Raw genomic sequence first — 23,126 nt, 5'->3', positions numbered from 1 at the left:
GGGTCGAAACCGCCGCCCCCACCCACTCCAGACGTCCAGGCCTCTCCCTTCACGCTCTCCCCGTCTTCTGGCGCTCCATCGCCGTCTGGGGATTGGGATTCCTTAACCTAGGGCTTCCCTGTCTTGGGCAGGAGTTAGAAGCCCTCCCTCTCTCCCCTCCTCCACTCGCCGCCAGCCTGATTTTTAATCTAATCTTTTATTTAAAGTCAACAGAAAAGCAGGAATCCCGGGCTCCTGCCACCAAGATATTTTAAAATAATTCCCCAACCTCTGCCGAGACCAGCAGCCTTAAAGAACCTCCTTGTTTTCTCCTTCGTGAAGATTTAGGCTGCAGAGAACCGGGGAGGAATTGGAGGGGACGAGCTTGGAGGGTCGCGCCTGAAGCCAGAGGGCTCTGCGGACTTGGGGGGGGGGGGGATTCGAGTCATGCAAGACGAAGTAATTCCCGATATTAAAAATAATATAACACAGAAGCGTCAGTTTGGAGAGCCTTGACTCAAACCGAGAGCCGAAGCCCCAAGCGGCTCCAGGTCGCGAAGCCTTCTGTGTCCCCATCGTGGGGGGTGGAGGGGCAGGTGAATGCCCATCGTATGACCCTGGGAGAGGGTGGGTCCTGGGCCATTACGAGATGTGCCCATAGACTCGGCGCGCCCACATGCACCTACGGAAGAATCAGGCCGAAAAGACCCCACAACCCCTCCCCGGGTCCTTGGTACCGTACCGCACCCCCTACGCCTCGCCGGTCTCTCCCTAGATGGGTGGGGACCACTATTCTCTACATCCCTGAGGAGCCTTCAACCTGCTCGGACCCGTGGCTCTTAGAAACTCTCAGCCTTTCGCACCTCCTCCTTTCCCGCTCTTTCCCCCACCTCCCGCCGACGCCCCCAGATTTCTCCGCTTGCCCTTCCTGAAAGAAGGCGAGGCCCAGAAGCTGAAGCTGGGGCGAGGAAGGAGGGACGAGCGGAGCGCCGCGGCTAGGGGCGTGTCTTCCCAGGCCCCGCCCCCGGGTGCGCGCGGCGGCGGCGGCGGCGGCGGCGGCGGCCGAGCCTCGCTCTGAGAGACAGGTATCGCTTAGGCGCCATGTTGTGAGCGGAAGTGGGGGAGCGCGCGGGGGCCGCTGTTCTGCTGGGAGCGGGCGCGGGAACCGGCGGGGGGGGCGGAGCTGTAGTCCCGGCGGCGGAAGGAGAGAGGAAGAAAGGGGCGAGACCGGGTGCCGGGCAGCGGCGCGAGGCTCTCGCTCAGCGCGCGGGCGTCTCCAGCCGGGCGCGCGGCGTTCGAGGGTCTGTGTCGGCGCCGAGCCCTCTCTCGGGCAGCCGCCGTTGCTGCTGCAGCTGCTGCCGCCGCTTCTGCCGTGGGGCTCGGGCGGCGACGGAGCGGGGCCGGCCGCGGGGCGGGCGGGGAGGGAGGAGGTGGTGAAGGCGGCGGGCCGGGGGGGAAGATGCCGCTGGCGCAGCTGGCGGACCCGTGGCAGAAGATGGCTGTGGAGAGCCCATCCGACAGCGCTGAGGTGAGTGCAGCCGGGCGGCCGGGGCCGGCGCGCCCCCTCCCCGCGCCCCCGCCGGTTCGCTCTCTTCCCGGGAGCCGGCCACTCGGCCCCTTCCTCTGCTTCTCGCTTCTCCCCTCGGTTCGGGATTCCGGTTTGGGTAGTTGGGGTTGGTCTGTTTGCCCTTCTCTTCCTCCCACCCGCACCCCCTCTCCCTTCGCTCGCTAGAGGGGCTGTGGTGTGGTGGCGCGTGGGGTTTGGAGTGGGCGCCCGGGCTTTGCAAGAAGCCGATTTTCATCAACTTTGCGTGGGGGGAGCAGGACGCGGATCGGGGGCCGGCGAGGAGTTGGGAAGTTTGGCCCTGCCTGGTCGGGGGCTTCCCTAGACCCTGGTGACTTTGGGGGATGCGGGAAGGGTGTGGATTGGGTTCACTGGAGAGCGGGGACTCTCGAGTCCGGTCAGGGGACAGGGTTACCCTGGGGAACCGGGCGCGCGTAGGCAGGAACGGCCCAGGACAGGGGTGGCGACCTGTGGGGGGGGGTTCGGATAAGGGGTGCAGGACAGTCGAGGGTTTGGGGCCCCTTCCCATCTGCCGCAGTAGTTTCTGCTGCTGCGAAGGAAAAAGGGGAAGCTTGAGGTTCTCCATCCCACCCACCCCCCCGCCCCGTTTCTGAGGTCGCTGAGCTTGAGGACCCCGTCTCTTCGAGTTTAACTTGAGTTTCCCGTCCGCGGAGATGATACGATGATATTCAAGGAGATCAGCGGCCGCAGTAAAGGGCTTTCTGGTTTACCTCGCCCGGGATCTGATGACCGTCCCTGAGATACCCACCCTGGTGACCCAAACCCAAACAATATACCCAAACAGGGCCAGACAGAATTTCCCCGGCTCTTCGCAGCCGCTTCTGTCCCAGAACCAACTCGGGGTCTGTGAAAATAATCCAGACAAGACCCATTCCAAGGCATCAGCGCTCCTCTCCGGAGCGGAAAATCAATTCCTGATGGTGGCGCGTCTGTGATTCTTCCTCCTTGACTTTTTGCTGTCTTCTATCCCCACAGCGGACTTTGGGGGATTACAGGATGATAGGCTGCGTGTGTGTGATAGTTACTGAGTGAGTGACCCCATTTCTGGAAAGCATGACTGAAGCGCGGGGGCGGAATGGGGCAGGCTCTGATGAGTGGTGTACTTGGCGGCAGCCGCTGCCCTGCCGGCCTCCGCAGTGTGAGAGGTGGATAGGGTTACTGGTTACGTCAGTAAGACCGAGGCTCAGTTTTGATCTGAGATGCGGGACACTTGCATTCTTGAGTAGAATGGAGGGGGAGGGGGACGGGGATCAGTTCAAATCACTTTGCACTTTTTGCCTGGTCACCTCCGCTGCTGAATAAAGTAAAATGTTTACTTGCTGTCCTTATCGCAAGCAGAATTGTAATAGTGCTTACGGTTGGTGCTTTGCATTTTGCGACTTGGATCGGGTTTTTAAAACCTAAACGAAACGCTGTTCTTCCATGGAAAACACATTGATAGATGTTTCCTAAAAATACATTTTTTAAAGGAAATAAGGTTTTAAGTCTGGCGAAATTAAGAGAATTTCATTTAAAATTGTTAGCCAGTCGAATATTGTAATTTTTTTGTAAGGAAATCAAATTTAGAATGTTTAATCATCTTCTGAATGGATAGTGTGAAAAAATAATGCGTCCAGTACTCTTTTCATTCATTTTTTTTCCTTCAGAAAAATTTTTTGCTTTTAAGTACCATAGGTAAAAGGTATGTTCTCAAACTGCCGACCTTGTGGAAAGAAATTGAATTTGCTTTGAGCCTGATTTTTAGATGCAAACGTTAACATTTATCAGTCCACATTTCTGCTTGGCATTTATCAATGTGTTTTTAAAAAAGTCATTTAAGTTTCCACCTGTTCCTTTTTCTATGCAGCATACATTTGGATAAAGAAAACACAAAACTAACATTTATTTAGCACTTACTATATGCCAGATACTGCGCTCATGCTATTTCATTTTATCCTTCCAATCCCCCAACAGAGTAGGATTTTGGTCTCCATTGTTACAGATTAAGAAACTGATTTCAAAAAAAAAAAAAAAAAGAAACTGATTTCAGAAGTTAAGGGCACAAAGATTATAAATAGTAAATGGCAGAGCCATAATTCAAAGCCAGGTGAATATAATTCATGTACTTTACTTTATACTAGGGTAGATGTTTCATATCTTTTGTGGGAAAAATCAGTATAAACAAATAAGCCAATAGTTAGAGGCCATGTATTTTTCAGAAACAATTATGGTATTATAAGATGTCTCATTTGTTAAAGCCTACTTATTTCAGTTACTGTCATGGTTTCCAGAACCTGGCAGATAGGTTTCCACAACTTGCCATTTTCAAGTAATTTTCTTGAAATTCTGGCATAAGGTATTTCAATCAGAGCCAGTGTTGTCTAGATTTATTAAAATTAGATTCTAACAAATTGCCTTTAGATATTTTATTGCTTTTGCTTATTCAGCTGTTTCAAGTAAATTACTTCTGACACAAATTTGAAAATATTGAAACCAGTAAGGAGAAGGTTGAAAATTTTTATTTGGATGTCTAATATTGGACTTAATATTATGCTGTTTTCTCCCCAGTAAGTTCTTATCAGTGAATAATTGTATTTTACTGGAGTAAAATCATTTTTGAAAAGTCATTGAGTAAAAACACCAAAATGTTTCTCTTCAGGCTGAAAGATTTCAGGGTCCTTCTCTATAGAGATTTACATTTACAGTCTCTTCCTTAGGAGACTGAATTCTTCAAAGCTGAGACTTTTTTTTCTTCTTTATATCCTTAGCACTTGACACAGTGCCTGGCATATACATAATATAGGCCCCCTAGATGACCAGTGAGTTAATTACGAAGGTCAGGTATAGGGTAATTGTCAGTCTTATTTCTATTCTTATCATTTTAATCTTAAATTGAAATATGAGCAATCTTATAAGAACTGAGTACCTCACCAAAAGTACAGGCAGTTTCTTGATTCCTTTATATGTCTTCTTGACCTCATATGGGTCTCATGGTGCTCCAAACAAAAAAACCCTTGTGGTTGAACTCAAACATGGCTCAGAACATGATAGGCTAGAACTATGCCAAATGTTTAAAGAAGCAAATTTAGAATAATAAAGGAAGTACTATGTAAGCAAAGTCAAGGTTGGTACAAGATTAAAAGCAAAATAGCTTCCTAAATGCTCCAGGTTAATTCAAAACTCTAATGAATTATTCAAGATGGTAGTGTGTTTTTGAATATTTGACTGTTTAGGACATGGATATCAAGGGATTGTGGCTAATCAGTTCTACAAGCTCCAGCCTCTGCTCTTAGGGACATTTACTGGATCTTAAGCCTGACTTAAAGTGACACTTTCTCAGTTTTCGTAAAGATAAATTCTAGTAAACCTAAATATGAATGATTTTCAAAAAGAATAAAATTAAGGAGATTCTCTTTGCTTTATAGAAATGTGCTATGTAAAAATATAATAGCTACCTTGAATTCCTTTAAATAAGATGTACCCATAATGCATTGGAAAATATTAGCTATATAAATATTTACAAAAAACAAGACCCTTGTTTTGGAAACCATCTTCACTGGATGTGCAACCTTTTGTAATCTCAAAGATTATATTGGATTCAGTATGTTTCCACTATATCAATATTAAATTTCTTATATTTCATCTGTAAGGAAAAACATTCTATTAAAGTGTGATCTTTGATTTTGAAAAAAATGTTTTATTAAGTTTCTTTTCCTTTTCCTGTTTCATTTTTACCACTTTTCAGGTTTTTTTCTTTCCCCCAAGTGAAGATCTGAGGAGAGGACAGGTATTGTTACATGTCAACTGTCGAGTAACTGTGACACATTATTGAACACTTTGCTGTTTTTAGTGATTATAATATTAAATATCAGTTTTTTAAAATTAAATTTAGGAAACTTTGCTTTATTTTGGCAGCTTGATCCTATACTAACGGGGTTAATCCAAAATGAGAAACTTCTTTGATACATTTAAATTTTAAGATAAAGAGAGAAGCCTATCCAATTAAAGAAACAAGTATAGGCAGACTTTGCCTTTTCATCATTGTTTCTGGAAATCACAATGAGTATATCTTATTTTTATATAAGAAGAGTGGCATAATTGGGATGTGCACCCTTGACTAAGGACGTGACTTTTGGTAAATTATAGAATGATCAAAAATATAGCAGATCATTTATCAGAAGTCTGAATTACAGAAGAGTTGTAAAGATTTTTTTTTTTAATTTATCATCTACTAAAAAATTTATGCCATTGTGATCATTGACAAGATTTGCTCTAGAGTTCCATACTCAGGGACGTGTGATCTACTAGGCTGTGAATGATAGGTGACCTCACGTGGCCCAGTTTGTCCAGTGCAGACTGAATATTTTAGACCCAGTGGTTTCAGATTACAGTGTACAACAGTGACATCTTGGTGGTCTCTTGGTAATGCATGAATGTAATAGTGCTCAGTTGTTTATGTTTTTGGTGGATAACAAGTTTTAAAGCATGGAGTGCAAGTGAGTAAATGTAATATTTTACACATCCCACTCCCTTTTTCACGTAATAGGAAGAAAAAAACCAAGTAATTGCATTTTAATACTTGGCATTAGACTTACACCGGCACCACCCCCCCCCCCAACCTTAGGAGTTGATAATAGTTTCATGTGTCATTAATCTGGAACAATTATCAAATCTCAGTTACTCTCGTTTTTCAATTTTATACCAAATAGCAAGATAACTAAATCTTAATTGTTAAGTAAAGTGTGTCAGTTAGCAAAACAAACACAAACATATATGTTGTATAAAACAGTATAAAATATAGCCATATAAAGCATAATGATCATTCAATACATTTGGCTGTTTTAAGCAAACAAGTTAGTTACTAGCAATTAAATATTTCAGTTTTACTTATTCCACTTTGTGGGATAATTTGAATGTGTGGCAAAGTGTTAAAGAACAGACTTTAGAGCCATGAAGATCTGGGTTTGAGCCCTGCCTCTACCACTTAATATCTTTGTAATCTTATGCAAGTTATTTAAAATCTCTATGCTTTAACATTCTAACCTGTAAAATAAGCATAAAAACAATACCTACTTTATCGGGTTGTGATGGGAATTAAATGATAATATATGTAAAGCATTTGGTTCAGTACTTGGTTTAAGCATTTAATAGTTAAAATGAATCATCTCTCAAACAGAACTATTTTAGTAAATTCTGTATTTTTCTTCTGGGGTAATTTTTCCAGAATCAAACAGAACAATTAAAAGTGGTTTATTTGGTTGACCTGTTTTAAAAGAACCTTTGTAATATCGGAATATAATTGTAAGGGTAAGGTGAACAGAAATCTCTTGAATCTTACCTTTTTTTGTATTGTTCCCCTCTTTGATAGTGTCTTTAAAGGGGGGAAACAGATAAAGAACATTTTGAGGAGTATGTGTGGAAGAAAGAAAAGTATGTTCATATTTCAGTAATGCTTAAATTGGAAGCCCTCTCACAATCCATGGCATTCTTGTTTAGTTAGCAGTAGTTTTTTTCCCTTAGTGATATATAAGATAATAGTGTATCTTAACACATGATGGTGTCTAGTAATTGATGAAATATGATATACTGTATTGTATATGTCAACCTCTTGAAGGAGGTGTGTCTGTGAAGAAATAAACTTAATATATAGTATCAATAAATAGAATTTTAACTCACTTTCTTAAAAAGTACCAAAACAAAATGTGTGCGTCTTTTTATATTTTAGGGTCACTTCTGTTAATTTTCTTTATTAGGGACAGAAATTAATACTGCACACCTCCCTTCCCATTACTAGAACCATGTTTGTTTTGGTTATTTGATTATGCCATGAGTAGCTGGGTTTTCCTGTCTAGAAATACAGTCCTTTGGATTTTATTCTGTTACGTGATACTGGTACTTAAGCAACTTTCAATAGTATATATAGTATTTTCAACTGAGAAGTCTCTGAAAATTTGCAAGATGTGTCTGTGTCCCAACAACCATCTTCTTCCTCCAAAACACACACACACACACACAATCATGACATAATCAAATAAATTTGGGAGTTGTGGAGTTAAATGAGATGTGACCAGTGTCTTTACTGCCCAACATCTTAGAAATTTAAGATGATGATGTACATGATGAATCTGCAAAAAGGAAATAGCTCAAAGCGTTTGAGACTTGATGTCAGCACCCCTTTTTCGTGAACCATCTATTGAAGTCTCAAAGGACATAAGTGCTTTGCAGAACGCAGTTTTGGAAAGTCTGATAACTATAGTAATAGGATCCAGTATTGCCTGGAAACAAGCTGTTATGTTTAATTGACTGTATCAAAGCTTTTGTTTCTGTAACTGTCCAAAGTTTTTGTTTCATTTTGAAGTCTTTCTAAATTAATTTGTGTAACAATTTTCCGCCTTAATAGTGGACTAAAATTTAAATGCAATAACTTAAAGTTTTAAATAATTTAAACTTTTAAAAGCCAATGTTCTGAAATTAGTGGTCATATTCTATCTTAATATCAAGCTAATTGCCCCTACTAATTGACCCCCTTATTGACTTGCTGTGTAACTTATTTTTAATATTCATAGTTTTTTTTTTAAACCTTATCACTTTCTACTTAATGCTGCTGTCAGTCTATCTACCTGTCCCATTCTTTTTTAATTAATTGCTTCAACCTTACAGTTACTAGAAAATAACTAGGATTAATAATATTTTGATGCAGCTGTTTTTAACTTGGGAATATTGTTACTTCATCTTTTAAAAAATTTGCACTTACAGCTTACTAAATAATGTAAGGGCTTCCCTGGTGACTCAGATGGTAAAGAATTGGCCTGCAGTGCAGGAGAGCCAGATTTGATCCCTGGGTTGGGAAGATGCCCTGGAGAAGGGAATGGCAACCCACTCCAGTATTCTTGCCTGGAGAATTCCATGGACAGAGGAGCCTGGAGGGCTACAGTCCATGGGATTGCAAAGAGTTAGACACAACTGAGCGACTAAAGCTTTCACAAATAATGTAAAATGACTTTCTCACCCTTTTTCTGATCTCTGTCCATCATATACACATACCTCTGGAATCAGGGATGTTTGACGGACATATTACCTACTAACAAGCTGATTTTATATTTCAACCTACCATAGCTGAATAGCTCAATTACTGGCATTACCTACTCTGAATCTTTACCTTCTTCTCCTGAAGTTGTCAGCTAGAAAGAAATGTGAATGAAGTAAAGATCAGCCTGCTGCAAGACTGAAAGCTAGCCTGCTGTCCCACTTGGAGTCAACTCTCCACTTTGTCTTTTGGAGGGTATTTGTGTGTGTGTGTGTGTGTGTGTGTGTGTGTGTGTTTTCCCCATGAAACAGTGCTAGTTCCCTGAATATTACATAACCATACATTTATATGTAAATCCAAAAGCATTTTTATACTTCCTATTATTCTTCTCCTCTATTAGTATGAATAGAATTACAGCAGTAGCATAACTTAAGTCAGATTTGCCTGTCTTAACTAATATTCTATCCATGGTCTCTTACATACCTTAAAAACTAATTATGTTTTATCCACCATGTTAATTGATTTTTATAATCTTACATGTGATGATGATCTCATCTTCATTTCTGACCTGGTCATCTAGATTTCTGTGAGCTTACCTCTAATCCTTTGGGCCACAAAACTTGTTATAGGAAACTTGGTATAGTCATTTGATATGAGTTATAAGCAGATGTCAAACGATAGCCTGAAACAAAAGTTCATTTTGACATTAAGAGATTGAAGTACATCTCAAGTGCAGTGTTTGGGGAGATATCCTCACTCCAGAAATCTTGTAGAAGCTATACTAAAAACCTCAATTATGCAGGATCTTATTTTGCTTCTTCACATTTAGGAGCAGAGGAGTCTATCTGAAAACAATATAAAATAATAGGAGAGATTCACTTAAACAGCTTCTAGATAGGCACTGTTTGGTTGCCACTAGCCACATGTGGTTATTGAGCACTTGAAATGTGGCTAGTATGAGGAACTGAATTTTTTAAATTAACTTTAATTAAAATTTTAATAGTCACCTGTGGCTATTGGCTACCACATACAACACTACAATTCTAGATCATAGAATACAAGTTGAATCCTTTTTTCTACACTGGTGTTTTTCAACTCTACATTCTATTGCTTTTATTTTAAAGTTAATAGGCTTAACGCTTTTTCTAAATGAAAAGTATATTGAATATGCTTTTTCAAATTATGTTTAATCAGCTTTGTCTTGTCTATCTTCTACCCTGAAGATTTTGATAAGTGATACATGTACCTCAAATAACCAATCTGCACTTTATACAACTCTACTAATTTTACAGTGACATTTCTCATTCAAGTGGTAACATTGAAGCATTGGGGAAATTTAGCAATCCAAAATGGTGCTTTTTGTTCACTATACTGTACTAATTGATACTGGGAAAGTAGATTGATACATCTTGGAGATTAACATTTACTCTGAATGCCTTTTCTTTGATTGGGGTTTCCTTGGTGACTCAGATGGTAAAGAGTCTGCCTACAATGCAGGAGACCTGGGTTTGATCCCTGGGTCGGGAAAATCCCCTGGAGAAGGAAATGGCAACCTACTCCAGTGTTCTTGCCTGGATAATCCCATGGATGGAGGAGCCTGGCAGGCTACTGTCCACGGGATCGCAAAGAGTCGGACATGACTGAGCGACTAACAACTCTGTTTTCTTTGACTCGACGCTTTGTGTGTATCAACTTGAATGAGATAGATGTAATTAACCTCAACTTACAGATGAGGAAACTGAAGCCTAGAGAGGTTAAGTAACTTGCTTATGATTGCACAGCTATTAAGTGGAGGAGGCAGAGTTCAAACACCAAATCTCACAGATTGAAAATTCCATTGATTTTCCACTAGACTGCCCAGCTTTGGTTGAGAACAGCATATAGGTGAGTGACTTGGTCAAAATGACATCTCCTCCTAAGGGGAAAAGGGTCCGTATAGTTTGTACTGAACACATGTTTTTATGGGAATGTATAAGTAGACTTAGAAAAGCAAAATTGATTAGTATCAAGCTCTTTAAATAGAGCTTGGATAAAATAACCTTTGGTGAGCTGGCTTGAGAAACAGCAGTTTTGACATTGTATGGGAAATTTTTACAATTTTTAAGCTGTCTTACAAGTGAGAATTTGAAACAAAAACTACTGTACTTGAAAAAGGAGGTTTGCCCGAATGTAACTTAACCCCTCTCCATACAGAAGCCCCTAGGTGTGTGCTTGAGTAACTGCTGTTTTTTAATTGCAGCTTATTAAATCATTACCTCTTTATATTTGCATCTTCTTTTCAGAAAAAAATCTATTTGACTTTCCCTCAGAGTGCCAGAAAACAGGGTCTGACTGAACCTGAAAAAGTTGCCAATTATCTTACTACAGTGAAAGAAAAGGAAATTTAAAGAAATGTTACATAATCATTGGTGGCTTTTTTTCACCCTTTGGATTTTTTTTAACTGTTAGGTTAAAGAGCCCCAGTTAATCTTCTTAAAAAATTGAGATATGATTTATATGCCACAACATTTCACTCTTATGAAGTATGTAATTCAGTAGTCTTTAGTATATTCATAAAGTTGTGCAACCATCATCACTATCTGATTTCATAACTTTTTCATCACCCCCAAAATCCCATACTCATTAGCCAGTTACTCCCTATTCACTCCTTCCCCTCAGCCCCTGGTGACTAATAATCTAATTTCTGTCTCTGTAGATTAGTCTCTTATGGACATTTCATATTAATGGAATTATATGGCCTTTGTGTCTGGCATCATTCATTTAACATAATATTTTCAGAGTTCATCAGTGTTGTAGGGTTTGTGTCAGTGCTTCATTTTTATGGCTGAGTAATATTCTGTTGCATGGTTATAGCAATTTTTTTTAACCATTTATCTGTTGATGGACATTTGAATTGTTTCCACTTTGGGCTATTATAAATGCTGTGAACATTTGTCTACAAGTTTTTATGTGAATATGTTTTCAGTTCTCTTGGGTATATGCCTAGGAGTGGAATTGCTGTGTCATATGGTAAGTCTATATTTAATTTTTTGAAAAACTGTCAAATTGTTTTCCAACTGGTTTGTACCATTGAAAGGACTGATGCTGAAGCTGAAACGCCAATACTTTGGCCACCTGATGTGAAGAACTGACTCATTTGAAAAGACCCTGATTCTGGGAAAGATTGAAGGCGGGAGGAGAAGGGGACGACAGAGAATGAGATGGTTGAATGGCATCACCAACTCAATGGACGTGAGTTTGAGTAAACTCTGGGAGTTGGTGATGGACAGGGAGGCCTGGCGTGCTGCAGTCCTTGGGGTTGCAAAGAATCAGACACGACTGAGCGAGTGGACTGAACTGAACTTCTACCATTTTACATTCCCATCAGCAGTGTATGAGAGTTTCAGTTTCTCCACACCCTCACCAGCACTTGTTATTGTTTTTTCATTATAACCACCCCGTGTGTGTGAAAGTGGTATCTCATTGTGGTTTTGATTTACATTTCTCTAATGAATGAGGATATGAAGGATTTTTCATGTCTTTATTGTCTAGTTGTATCCATAATTCTTGCGCATGTTTTGTTGCTGATTTGGAAACTTAAATGGAGTTTTACTCTAATGCTAATACAGAAGATGCTTACCTATGTCATGCTGTATGCATTGTTCTCAGAAAACTTAGTTTCAGTTTGTACTTTTAAAAATTTTGCTTCATTTTTAGATGTGGTAAATCAAAAGCTTTTTCTAAAACAATAGCTTTCCAAATGAGTGAGTAGAGACCTGCATTCTTTGGAAATATCTTAGGATACCTCATCACCTGGGCCCACCTCCCAGCTAGGGCAGAGTTTCTAAAGAAACACATCTAGGAGTAAAAGATTAATTTTTAAAAATTACAGAAAGAAAGCAAAAATTGAGGTGATATTTTTCGTTACAGTCCCTTCAGCCTTCAGTCTTGTTATACTATAGTTTCTTACTTAAAGCAAGACCACAGCAATAAATTGAAGACCAATCAAAACAGAGAGTCTACAATCTCTGAAATTAAATATAAATAAATGAATTTTCAAGAATCCATCTCTTAATGTGAGATATACAGATGTTTCATTTAAAGAAGTAAAAATGCAAAGCAAAACCCATGTTTGCCTTCTTTCCTTCAAGTTCCTGTTGGCTCTTGGTATAATTCAAGAAGAATAGCTATCAAAATGGATGTTGGTAGCAGTAAGGGGAGTTACTTAAAGAGAGGTGTCACTCCAGCCCAGGTGGGATGTATGAGACAAGTGCTCGGGCCTGGTGCACTGGGAAGACCCAGAGGGATCTGGTAGAGAGGGAGGTGGGAGGGGGGACTGGGATGGGGAATACATGTAACTACATGGCTGATTCATGTCAATGTATGACAAAACCCACTGAAATGTTGTGAAGTAATTAGCCTCCAACTAATTAAAAAAAATAATAAAAAAAAGAGAGGTGTCACTGGCAAGTTAAAAATTTAATTTGCTTTAGATTATTAAAAAGAAGAGCTCCAAATGAGTTTTAAAGTGATCTCCCCCCCACTGGCTGTTCTGAGTTTGTGTAGTATATTACTAGGTGATAATGAATAAAATAGAGTTCTTTCCTTTGGAATATTATAATGTGAAATTATTGAGGTGGACAGACAGTTGAGTAACTTGAAGCAAGCTAAGTTTGCCAGGAACAATATAAACATAATTGGATCTTTAGGGGAAAATTATGATTTATGACGTTATAGCAGTTTTCCATAGTGCATTTTTAACCATAATATGGAAACTTAGAAAATAAATGTTATTACCCCAAACACCCAATAAAGTTTCTTTTAACATGTATGTGCACGTGCGCGCGCGCGCACACACACACACACACACACGTTATTTCAACGTAAAAAGTAGTCATTTGGAAGAGACTTCTGTTTATCCCAAGATGGAGGAGTCTTTTTTTTTTCCCCCCTTAAGTCTTCCTTTGCAACTAAAACACCTAACAAACAAGCACAGAAACACTCTGAAATGTGGAAATAAGAAGGCAGACTGTCTGCAGGCTTTGAGACTAAAGGAATGACACAAATAGTGAGTTCTCTGGGTGTTCTTATCACCTCCCATATATCCTGGAGGGTGTTGTGAAAGCCTTCAACCTGGAACCAACAACAGACACAGACAAAACGGACTTCAAGAAAAGCCAGTTCTCTGTAACCAGACTGTGGGGGGAAGGGTAGGCTAACAACAGTAAACCTTTTTGGCAGCACCCATCCTACTGTAGCCAAACACCAACAGAAAAACCCCACCCTACTCCTAAGCAGCAAGTGGCAGTACTTGGATTCCTCTACCCCATGGTGTTGACTGGGCAGCTGAGGGACCTCATCTTCCCTTCCTGCCTAGCAAAAGCAGACAGCACTTTGATTCCCCCTGCTGAATGGTTTTGGCAGGTTGTGCAGGGACCCAATATTCCCTCACTGCCACCCCTGTCCCACTCCCTACAGAAGGAGGTGGTGTTCTCACTAAAGTAGTATCTGTGGGGTCCAACAACCACTGAGCCTCCACCCCAACCTGAAGGAAGTGAGACATAACAAGGTGGTGTGAGGCAGGGCTAGTCCTGGCTAAGCCTCCCCACCGCCCTGTGTTGGTGAAGTGTTGAGCCTCCACCCTCACCCAGCATCAACAAGGTAGAGCAAGGTGGTTGGAGGTGGCCTAGTCAACACTGCTTCCCCCTCCCCTGATGCAGTAAGGCCCAGGTGCCACCCCAATCTGGCAGCTACGAGGCAAAACAGTGGTGGATGACAGGGCTGATTGGCACTCCACTCCCCCCTCTCCCCTCTCCTGTTGTCAGCTGGGTCTTTAAGGGAGCTGAACTTTCCTCTCTGCCTTGCAGGAATGAAGCAGTGTGAGTCAACCCTCCACTTCCCCTCTCCCTACTGTCAGTGGGATCTGTCAGGGAGCTGAGCTTACACCCCTACTCTGTGGCAATGGGGTGGTGCGGGTTGGTGCCCCACTTTCACTAGGAACAAGAGTGAAGCTGAACTTCCATCCCACCCATCTGCAAAAAGACAGTGTGAGTCATTGCTCTACTTTTGCCAGGGTGGTGTTGGCGGAGCCCAGCAGGAAGCTGAACATACACACTCACCCTGCCCTCACACTACACCTCAGCTGGTAGACTGCCTGCTAAAAAAGAGTGAATAGAATCCAGAGTCTTAAATTCTCCAAGATGTCCATTATTGCAGTTGAAGTTCACTTAAGAACCAAGAAAAGCATATCATGAATGAGGAAAAAAAGGCACCAGATACCAACACTGAGATGCTTTAGATGTTGGTTGTCTAACAAGGATTTTAAAACAGCCAGTATAAAAATTTGAAACAAATGAAAAATTAATCTCAGAAAATAAATAAAGCAGAAAATGGACATTTTGGAACCGAAAAATACAATAACCAAAATAAACTTACTACATGGGCTCAACAGAAGGACAGAGGGACTTCCCTGGCAGTCCAGTGGTTAAGACTCTGGGTCTCCACTGTAAGGGGCAAAGGTTTGATCCCTGATCAGGGAACTAAGATCCCACATGTGGCACAGCCAAAAAAAACAAAAAAGAATGAAGATGACTGGAAAAATATCAATAAAACTGAAGATAAAGTGGTAGAAATTGCTCAATCTGAATATCAGAGTAAAAATGAACCAAAAATTAAGTGAAGAGTATCTCAGGGGTCTGGGGAACATTAACAGGAGATTTAATATTCATGTCACCACAGTCTCAGAGCAGAGAAAAAAGGTGGACTTGAAGAAATAATGCCTGAAATTTCCCCAATTTGGCAAAAGATGCAAACCTACAGATTCAAGAAGCTGATTGAACCCCACATAAGGTAAACCTAAAGTAATCCACACCTCGACACATCAAAATCAAACCTTTGGAAATGTGAAATTATTTAATGACTATAGAGTTTAAATTTTGCAAGGTGAAAAAATTCTCCTTGGTTGAATTGGTTGAATTGAGATTGGTTGCACAACATTGTGAATATGCTTAACATACTGAACTGTACACTAAAAAATAGTTAAGATGTTAAATTTTATGTCACATGTATTTTACAATTAAATTTTTTAAAAACAAACTAAAAGACAAAAAATCCTGAAGCAGTTAGAAATGAACTGTTCCTTACAGGTGAACAATGATGGAAGCCAGACGGAAATGGCACACTGTATTTTAAGTACTGGAAGAAAAGAACTGGCAACTCCAAATTCTATACTTAGTGAAAATATCCTTCTATCATGAAGGTGTAACCAAAGCAGTCTCAGATGAAGGGAAGCTAAGAGAATGTGTCTGTAGTAAGACTGTGAAAGAATGACTGCAGGTAGTTGTTTAAGCAGAAAGGAAGTGATAAAAGAAAGATCTGGGACATCAAGAATAACATGAATTCTACATATTTTCTTCCAGAAAATAGATGGGGAAACATATCAAGTCATCTTTTGAGGCCAGTGTTACCCTGATACCAAAACATAAAGACAGTACAGAAAAGAAACTATACACCAGTACCCTTAGAAATATAGACACAGAATCCTCAGCAAAATATTAGCAAAACAAATCCAACAACATATAAAAAGAACTATACACCGTGACCCAAGTGGGTTGTATTCCAAGGATGAAAGACTGATTCAGTATTCAAAAATCAGTTGATGTAGTCCACCATATTAAACAGTTGAAGAAAATATTAAAAATGTGCAAAACACATGATTGAAGACATACAGATTGGAAAGGAAGAAATTAAAAAATAGTCTCTATTAGCAAGTGATATGCAAGATGAAAAAATTCATCAACCTAAACCTTAATCTTTATATAAAAACTAATCAAAAGTGTATCATGGGTTTAAATATAAAACTCTAAAACATTTAGAATTTAGATATGAGAAAATCTTCAGGACTGTGGGCTGAGGAAAGGGTTCATAGACCAGATACCAAAAGCACAACCCATAAAAGAAAATAAATTGGACTTCATCAAAATTTATAATGTTTGCTCTATGAAGAAGATCCTGTTACAGAGATGAAAAGACAGGTTACAGATGGTGTGAAAAAGTATTTGCACACCTATATCTGAGACAGGACTTGTACCTAGAATATATCAAAGAACTTTCAAAACCTAACAGTAACAAAGGAAAATGGTCCAATTAAAAATGTCCAAACAGACATTTCATCAAAGAGGATATATGGAAAACAAGCATATGAAAACTTGTCAACATGGTTAGCTATCAGAGAAATGAAAATTAAAGCCACAGTGAGAGATATCTACATGCCTTTTAGAATACTGTTTGCCAAAAGTTTTCACTTTGGTCTCAGGTTCAAAGGATTTGTTAACAAAATAAACCACTCATTATATACAAATAAATAATACAAGTATTAGAGAATTATCTAGCTTACTTTCAATAAACTAATATTAAAAGAGAAATAGAGCAGAGAATACATCACCAAATTGGGTTTTGACCAATATCCAGACTTAAACAGCGCTGGGAAGTTCCAGGTCAGTACATCTGGAGTCCCAGTTGGGAAAGGGGCCCAGGCAGGGCGTCTGGTCCATGGGTGAGACTTCAAAGATTGTAGTTCAGGATTCCCGTTTATAATCCCAGGGCACAAACTGATTTCATCATCAATCTGTGGCCAATCTTGTGACCAAATTGCAGCTCTGGTTTTATGTTAACGCTGTTGGTTTTGTCATGTAAAACTTGGAATGTTGCTAAGCCTGGGGCTTGGTTGCCCAGGCCCCTCCAGGGGCACAACAATTTCAAGATTCCTCCCCCATCTTATATATGGTGCTGCAAGTCTTGCACTCACAGCAGGCAATTACTCAGTCAACTCACCATCTGGGCAGTGTCCAGGCAGGTTAGAAGTAAGGTCAGAGGCCTACTCTGCTTTGTCTCTGAAGCCTAATCAAGACTATTAATTTAATTTCCCTAACAAATAGCCAAAATGAAAAATGCCAACACTACTTAGTGTTGATGAGGATGTGGACAAACTGGCTCTCTCATATGTTGTTGATGGGACAGTAAAATGATACAGCCTTTCTGGAAAACTTTGGCCATCTCTTTAAAAACTAAACACACTCGCTATACAACCCAGCAGTCACATTCCTGGACATGTGTCCCAGAGAACTGAAAATGCATGTCCACACAGAAGTCTGTACATAAATGTGCACAGCAGCTTGATTTGTAACATCCAAAAGTTAGACAGCAAATGTCCTTCAGTGGGTGGATGGTTAAACAAGCTGCGGTATGTTCCCACCATAGTGTACTGGAATACTACTAAACTAAAAGGAATGAATTATTGATACACAAGGGAATTCATGCTGAGTTGGGGAAAGGTACATACCATATGATTCCATTTATATAACATTCTTGAAATGACAGAATTGTAGAAATGGAGACTAGATTAGTGGTTGCCAGGGTTAGGAAGAAGGGTGAGGGAGAGGTAAATGGTTATAAAGGGGCAACATGCAGGATCCTGGTGGTGAAGAACTGGTATCTTTACTCTGGTGGTTAGATACAAGAATCTATACATGTGATAAAATGTGTAACATGAGTGCACAGACACACACACACACGTGAGAACCTGTAAAACCAGTGATATCTGAGTAAGGTCTGGGCATTGTACCAGTATAAATTTCCTGGTCTTGACAGGAAGTTGTGTAAGATGTAACCACTGGGTTAAGGATATATGGGACCTCTGTATTATTTTTGCAACTTCCTGTGAATACATAATCATTTCGAATTTAAAAGTTATGGGAAAAGTTGAGAAAGCATTAGACAAAATTCAGTATCTATTATCAGTTAAAAACAGTGAAATAGAAATAAAAGAGTGTGTCGTTAATATTATTAAAAAATAGTCTAAGACCAGTAGCCAGCGTCATGCTTGATAGAGACATATTAGGGGCAATCTCATTAAAAGTATGCCGTTTATGTTTATGTTTAGTATGTTTTCACCTATATTTTACATTCTAGAAGAGTTTGTTAATGAAGTTAGACAAAAATCAAAGAATATTCAAAAGACAGATAAAACAGAACTATTCATAGGTGATATAATCATCTACTTAGGTAATCTAAGGAAACCACTAAAAAGGTTTGTTAAAACCAATGATAGTCTAATAAGGTGGTATTAAACAGTATATATTTTTAAATTAATAGATAGTTTTCTTTGTTAGAAATGATAATGGAAAAAGATTTAATTCAAAATAGCAGTAAAAATATTAAATATATGGAAATAAGCAAAGGACTGGAACTAAATGAAAGAAAATAGTTGCATTAAAGAATAAGTTGAGAGAAAAGCTATGATTCTTTAAATTACTTTCAACAGGATTTGGTGTTTGTTATTTTCTTGTTTTTTTTTTTAAAAATTGAGGGTAACTTTTTCTCTGTCTTGAATGAATATTCCCAGAGTTTTATTATTTTTTTTTCTAATTTGTTTAGGTTTCTTTCAGTTTGTAGCTTATCTGGACAGTTAATATAACAATTTTAGTCAAATACTCTTATTAATGGTGTTTATGCTTAATACATGAACAGAGAAGCCTGGCGGGCTACAGTCCATGGGGTCACAAAGAGTTGGACACAACTGACTAACACATGCTTAATATACATACAACTAGGATTCATTATCAAGCTGTAATTATAAACTATATTTCTCATTTCTTCATATGTAAACCTTGCTGCCATACCAGGTTGTGTGTAGACATATGATAATTTCAAATATATGTATCTGTGTACGTATATGCATGCATAGTTAATGAGTGAGTAGTTTAGATTGTTTTTTCCCAAGTAATTTCGTTCTAAACTTGTCTAATACACTTCGTGTTAAGATACAGTTGATACTGCTTGGATGTTAAGTTCTTTTTTATTGTGTATTTGAGCAAGTCCTACGTCTTGTTTCTTTTGCAAGCTATTACTGCTGTCTTTTTGTTCATAAGGATGTTTGTTAGACTGTGTGTAAGTTTAATTATTTTAATTAACAATTATGTTATCAGTAACATATTTTTGGGTTCAGTTCAGCAAACATTTAAGCACCACTTGTTTTACCGATGAGGAAACAATAATTGGTAATTTTGCCAATTTATAGTAAATTTTGCTATTTATTACAGCAAATAAAGCTTGGGCCTTTGAAGCTCAGCATAATGGTGCATCTGTCTTAGATAGGAGGGCTTCATTAATAAGCCTTCAGAAACCAGAAGAAATTATTAGACTTTTCCCTAAGACCTAAATTAGCCAAACCAAGTAATGCATTAACAAATTATCTACTACTTAGATTTTTAGCCCTAGAAATGGAAGTGGACCCATTAGGGTAAGGGGCTTATCAGAATACTCTCAAGTATTTGCATTTGTCACCCCCTTTGGCAAGATAAGCAGGAGGAAAGAGAAATTAACACTCACTGAGCAGCCAGAATGGCTAAGCACACTAAACTTTATTACAGTCTCAAATCTTGTAGTTTAGAAAACTGAGACTCATGTTAAGTAGCTTGCCCAAACTTACACCTATAATAAAGGGCAGAGCCAGGTTCTGAAACCGGATATGTCAGGCTCCAAAGCCCATGATCTTTTCTCTGCACTGTGATTTCCCAGACTTACCTAATCACAGGAGTCATCTCAGGTGCCTGTTTTAAAAATGAAATACCGAGCCGTGGGGCTTCTAGAACTTCTGTTTCAGTTTTGGTTTGGGGTAAGGCCAGGTAATGAGTATATTATTAACAGGAATTTTAGGTGATTCTGATCATCATACATGTTTATGAAATACTGTCAAATCCATGAAGTACCAAGAGGTGGGATTCAAGGTGTTAGGAAGGCAAAAGTCGCATTGGGAGTACACAGAGGAGATTAAAAAATAAATTGACACTTTACTAGTAAAATGAGAATAGTAAGATTGGATTGTGGAAATTATAAAATTGCTTTCGGTTGCTTAATCTGCACAGAAAAACAATGTTTCATTTATTTTCTTTTTATTAGTACTTCTCTTTCAAGTGGGGTTTCCCTGGTAGCTCAGCTTGTAAAGAATCTGCTTGCAATGCAGGAGACCCCGTTTTGATTCCTGGGTCGGGAAGCTCCCCTGGAGAAGGGATAGGCTACACACTCCAGTATTCTTGCCTGGAGAATCCCCATGAACACAGGAGCCTGGTGGGCTACAGTCCACGGGGCCACAAAGAGTTGGACAAAACTGCGCGACAAAGCACAGCACTCTTGCAAGTGACAACATTTGTACATTCCATTCTTTGACATTATCCTTGTTTTACACTTGAATACAAAGCACCCCTAAAGGATACAGATAAAACTGTATTATGGATGCAGAAAAGAAAGAAGAAACTAGAGTTAGAAATAGTGTACAGAACAGCTTTAAAAACAGAATTAGTAATGTCCTCAGGTGTAAAAAAGCCCACAAAATTTTAAATAGCTTTAATCCTTAAAGTCACAGGATTATAACATTTTCAAGCTGGAAGAGCTCTTAGATATCTGTATATCTTATGCATGAAGAAACCACGAATCAGAGAGGCTGAAGGGCTTGCCTACAGTTGTGTGCTTATTCGCTTCTGTCCTGTCTGACTCTTTGCGACTCTGAGGGCTGTAGCCCACCAGACACCGCTGTCCGTGGGGATTCTCCAGGCAAGAATACTGGAGTGGCTTGCCATTTCCTTCTCCAGGGGATCTTCCCGACCCAGGGATCAAACTGGGGTCTCCTGCATTGCAGGCAGATTCTTTACCAACTGAGCTATGAGGGAAGGCTGTACTTAGTGGCAGACAAAAATCCATACTGGCCGAGATTCCATGAAACTCTTATGGATTGCAGATAAATACCAGAAAATAGTGACTTTTTAGAAATAAATTTAGTAGCAAATCATGTTTACCTTATATTCTCTACTTTATCTGATTTTATGGTTTCTTCCTTTTTAATTGCCCACTTGAGAATATGAATGTTTTCAAAGGAATCTTTTTTAGGAGTTTATGCAGTTTGAAATATAAACAGACATTTGCAGAACATGTGTTGAGGAAGAATTCTAGTCTTCTCCACCTTTTATTACAAAATTTTATAAATAGAGAAAAATGAGCACAGGTAGTTGCCTATACTTGAATTTCAACAATAATAGGGCATTTCTGTGTAGTAGTGTGAGCTTTGGATTCAGATGTGGGTTCGGTTGTCCTATCTGCAAACTTAATACCTCTGTAATCTTGGAGAAGTTATTCTCAACTTTTTTGTTCTCTATATAATAACATGACTCATGGTTTATTAATGATTAATTGGGATTAAATGAGAGAATATATGTAACATAGCTAACACTGTACTTTGAACAAAATAATTGCAGAAATAATAGCTATTATTATTTCCTTGAGCCAGTAGTTACTTAGAATAATATTAATTTCTGAATGAGTAATTTATTTCCTTATTCAGTATTTTTTATCATAATCAGAAAATACTGGTACAATTCCTGCTTTTAAGAATTTTGGATTTACTTCATGGCCTGGAACATGGTTCGTCTTTATAACTTTATAGACAGTTGAACCCATATTCTTTTCACATTATAAAATGCAGTATCTACCTATTCTAATGTAAGTTATATCAAATGCTTCATCCTATTCTATTCATTATGCTAGTTTATGTTAGTGTGCTAAAATTTCCCCTTCTACTTGTTTCCGTTTATTTCATGTCAGTGATTAGGTTAGTCTGTGATGAACTTTTCAGTGCTGTTTTGCGTTGTATTATTTTTAATGACTTGTTTGAAAAAAAACACAGGCTAATTGTAGAAATCTGAAAAAGAGAAATATGCACAAAAGGAAATAGAAGAAAAAATAGAACATCTTTACTCTTACTATGAAATATCAATAGGAAAAGATTTTTTTTTTAAGTAAAAGATTTAAACGTGATTGAGTAGGGGTTTTAGAATCAGATTTAGGTTTGAATTTAGGCTTTGCTTATTTGCCTTAGGCAGGATATTAGACTTTTTTACTTATGCAACAAATATTTATTGAGCACCTACTGTATGCCAGCCAGGCATTTTGTTAGGGGCTGAGGATACATGTGCATGTGTGTCAGTGCTTTCAAAGATTGACATACCCATCTTGACTTAATTTCCTCATTTGTAAATTAGTGATAATGCCTCACAGAGTTGTTAGAAGCATCAAAGATGGACTTGCCTAGTGTGTGATAATTGCTCAGTAAATGATAGCAATTATTATTACTACATGCATTAAGTACTAATTATATTTTTAGTCCAGATCAAATCACCTTTTTAATCAGTTTAAGGTTTTTGCTTCACATTTTATTTTTGGCCTTATTATTGCAAACACTTGCTTTCTTCTTTTTCTTTGTGCTTTTTTATGCTTATCTGTTTTTGTTTGGGTTTCTCTTTAAAGCAGTAAATAATTATGTGAATTTTTTAAGCTTTTTAAAAATGCAACCTAAGACCATTAAATTTTTATTATCAAGCATTTTGAACACATACCAGAGTAGGGAGAATAATGAACCACCATATTTCCATAGCTCAGCCTCAAAGATTATTGACTCATGGCCACTCTTGTTTCATCTGTACTCCCCATCACACACACACACTACCTCTCTTCCCCTCCCTGGCTCCA

At 39.1% G+C, this 23,126-nt stretch overlaps 1 protein-coding gene across 5 annotated transcripts in view; it reads left to right on the top strand.

Annotated features, from left to right (window-relative positions):
- The first annotated feature begins 1,045 nt into the window (after positions 1-1,045).
- RPS6KA3 (ribosomal protein S6 kinase A3) overlaps positions 1,046-23,126 on the top strand; it is a 102,498-nt gene continuing 80,417 nt past the window's right edge. For 2 of the 5 annotated variants that reach the window (XM_065916204.1, XM_065916205.1), the window contains exon 1: positions 1,442-1,507. Coding sequence is in view for 1 of the 5 variants with exons in the window: in XM_065916210.1 (XP_065772282.1) it covers positions 1,439-1,507 (69 nt within the window). In the remaining 4 variants the exon portion in view is untranslated. Of the gene's footprint in view, positions 1,065-1,208; positions 1,508-23,126 lie in introns of those variants that run through there. The other 3 variants (XM_065916208.1, XM_065916210.1, XM_065916206.1) reach the window with 3 other exon arrangements.

This window comes from Muntiacus reevesi, chromosome X, assembly GCF_963930625.1.
Source record: "Muntiacus reevesi chromosome X, mMunRee1.1, whole genome shotgun sequence".
Lineage (NCBI taxonomy): Eukaryota > Metazoa > Chordata > Mammalia > Artiodactyla > Cervidae > Muntiacus > Muntiacus reevesi.
Note: the sequence above shows the minus strand (reverse complement) of the source record. Positions and strands in the feature narration are given on the sequence as shown.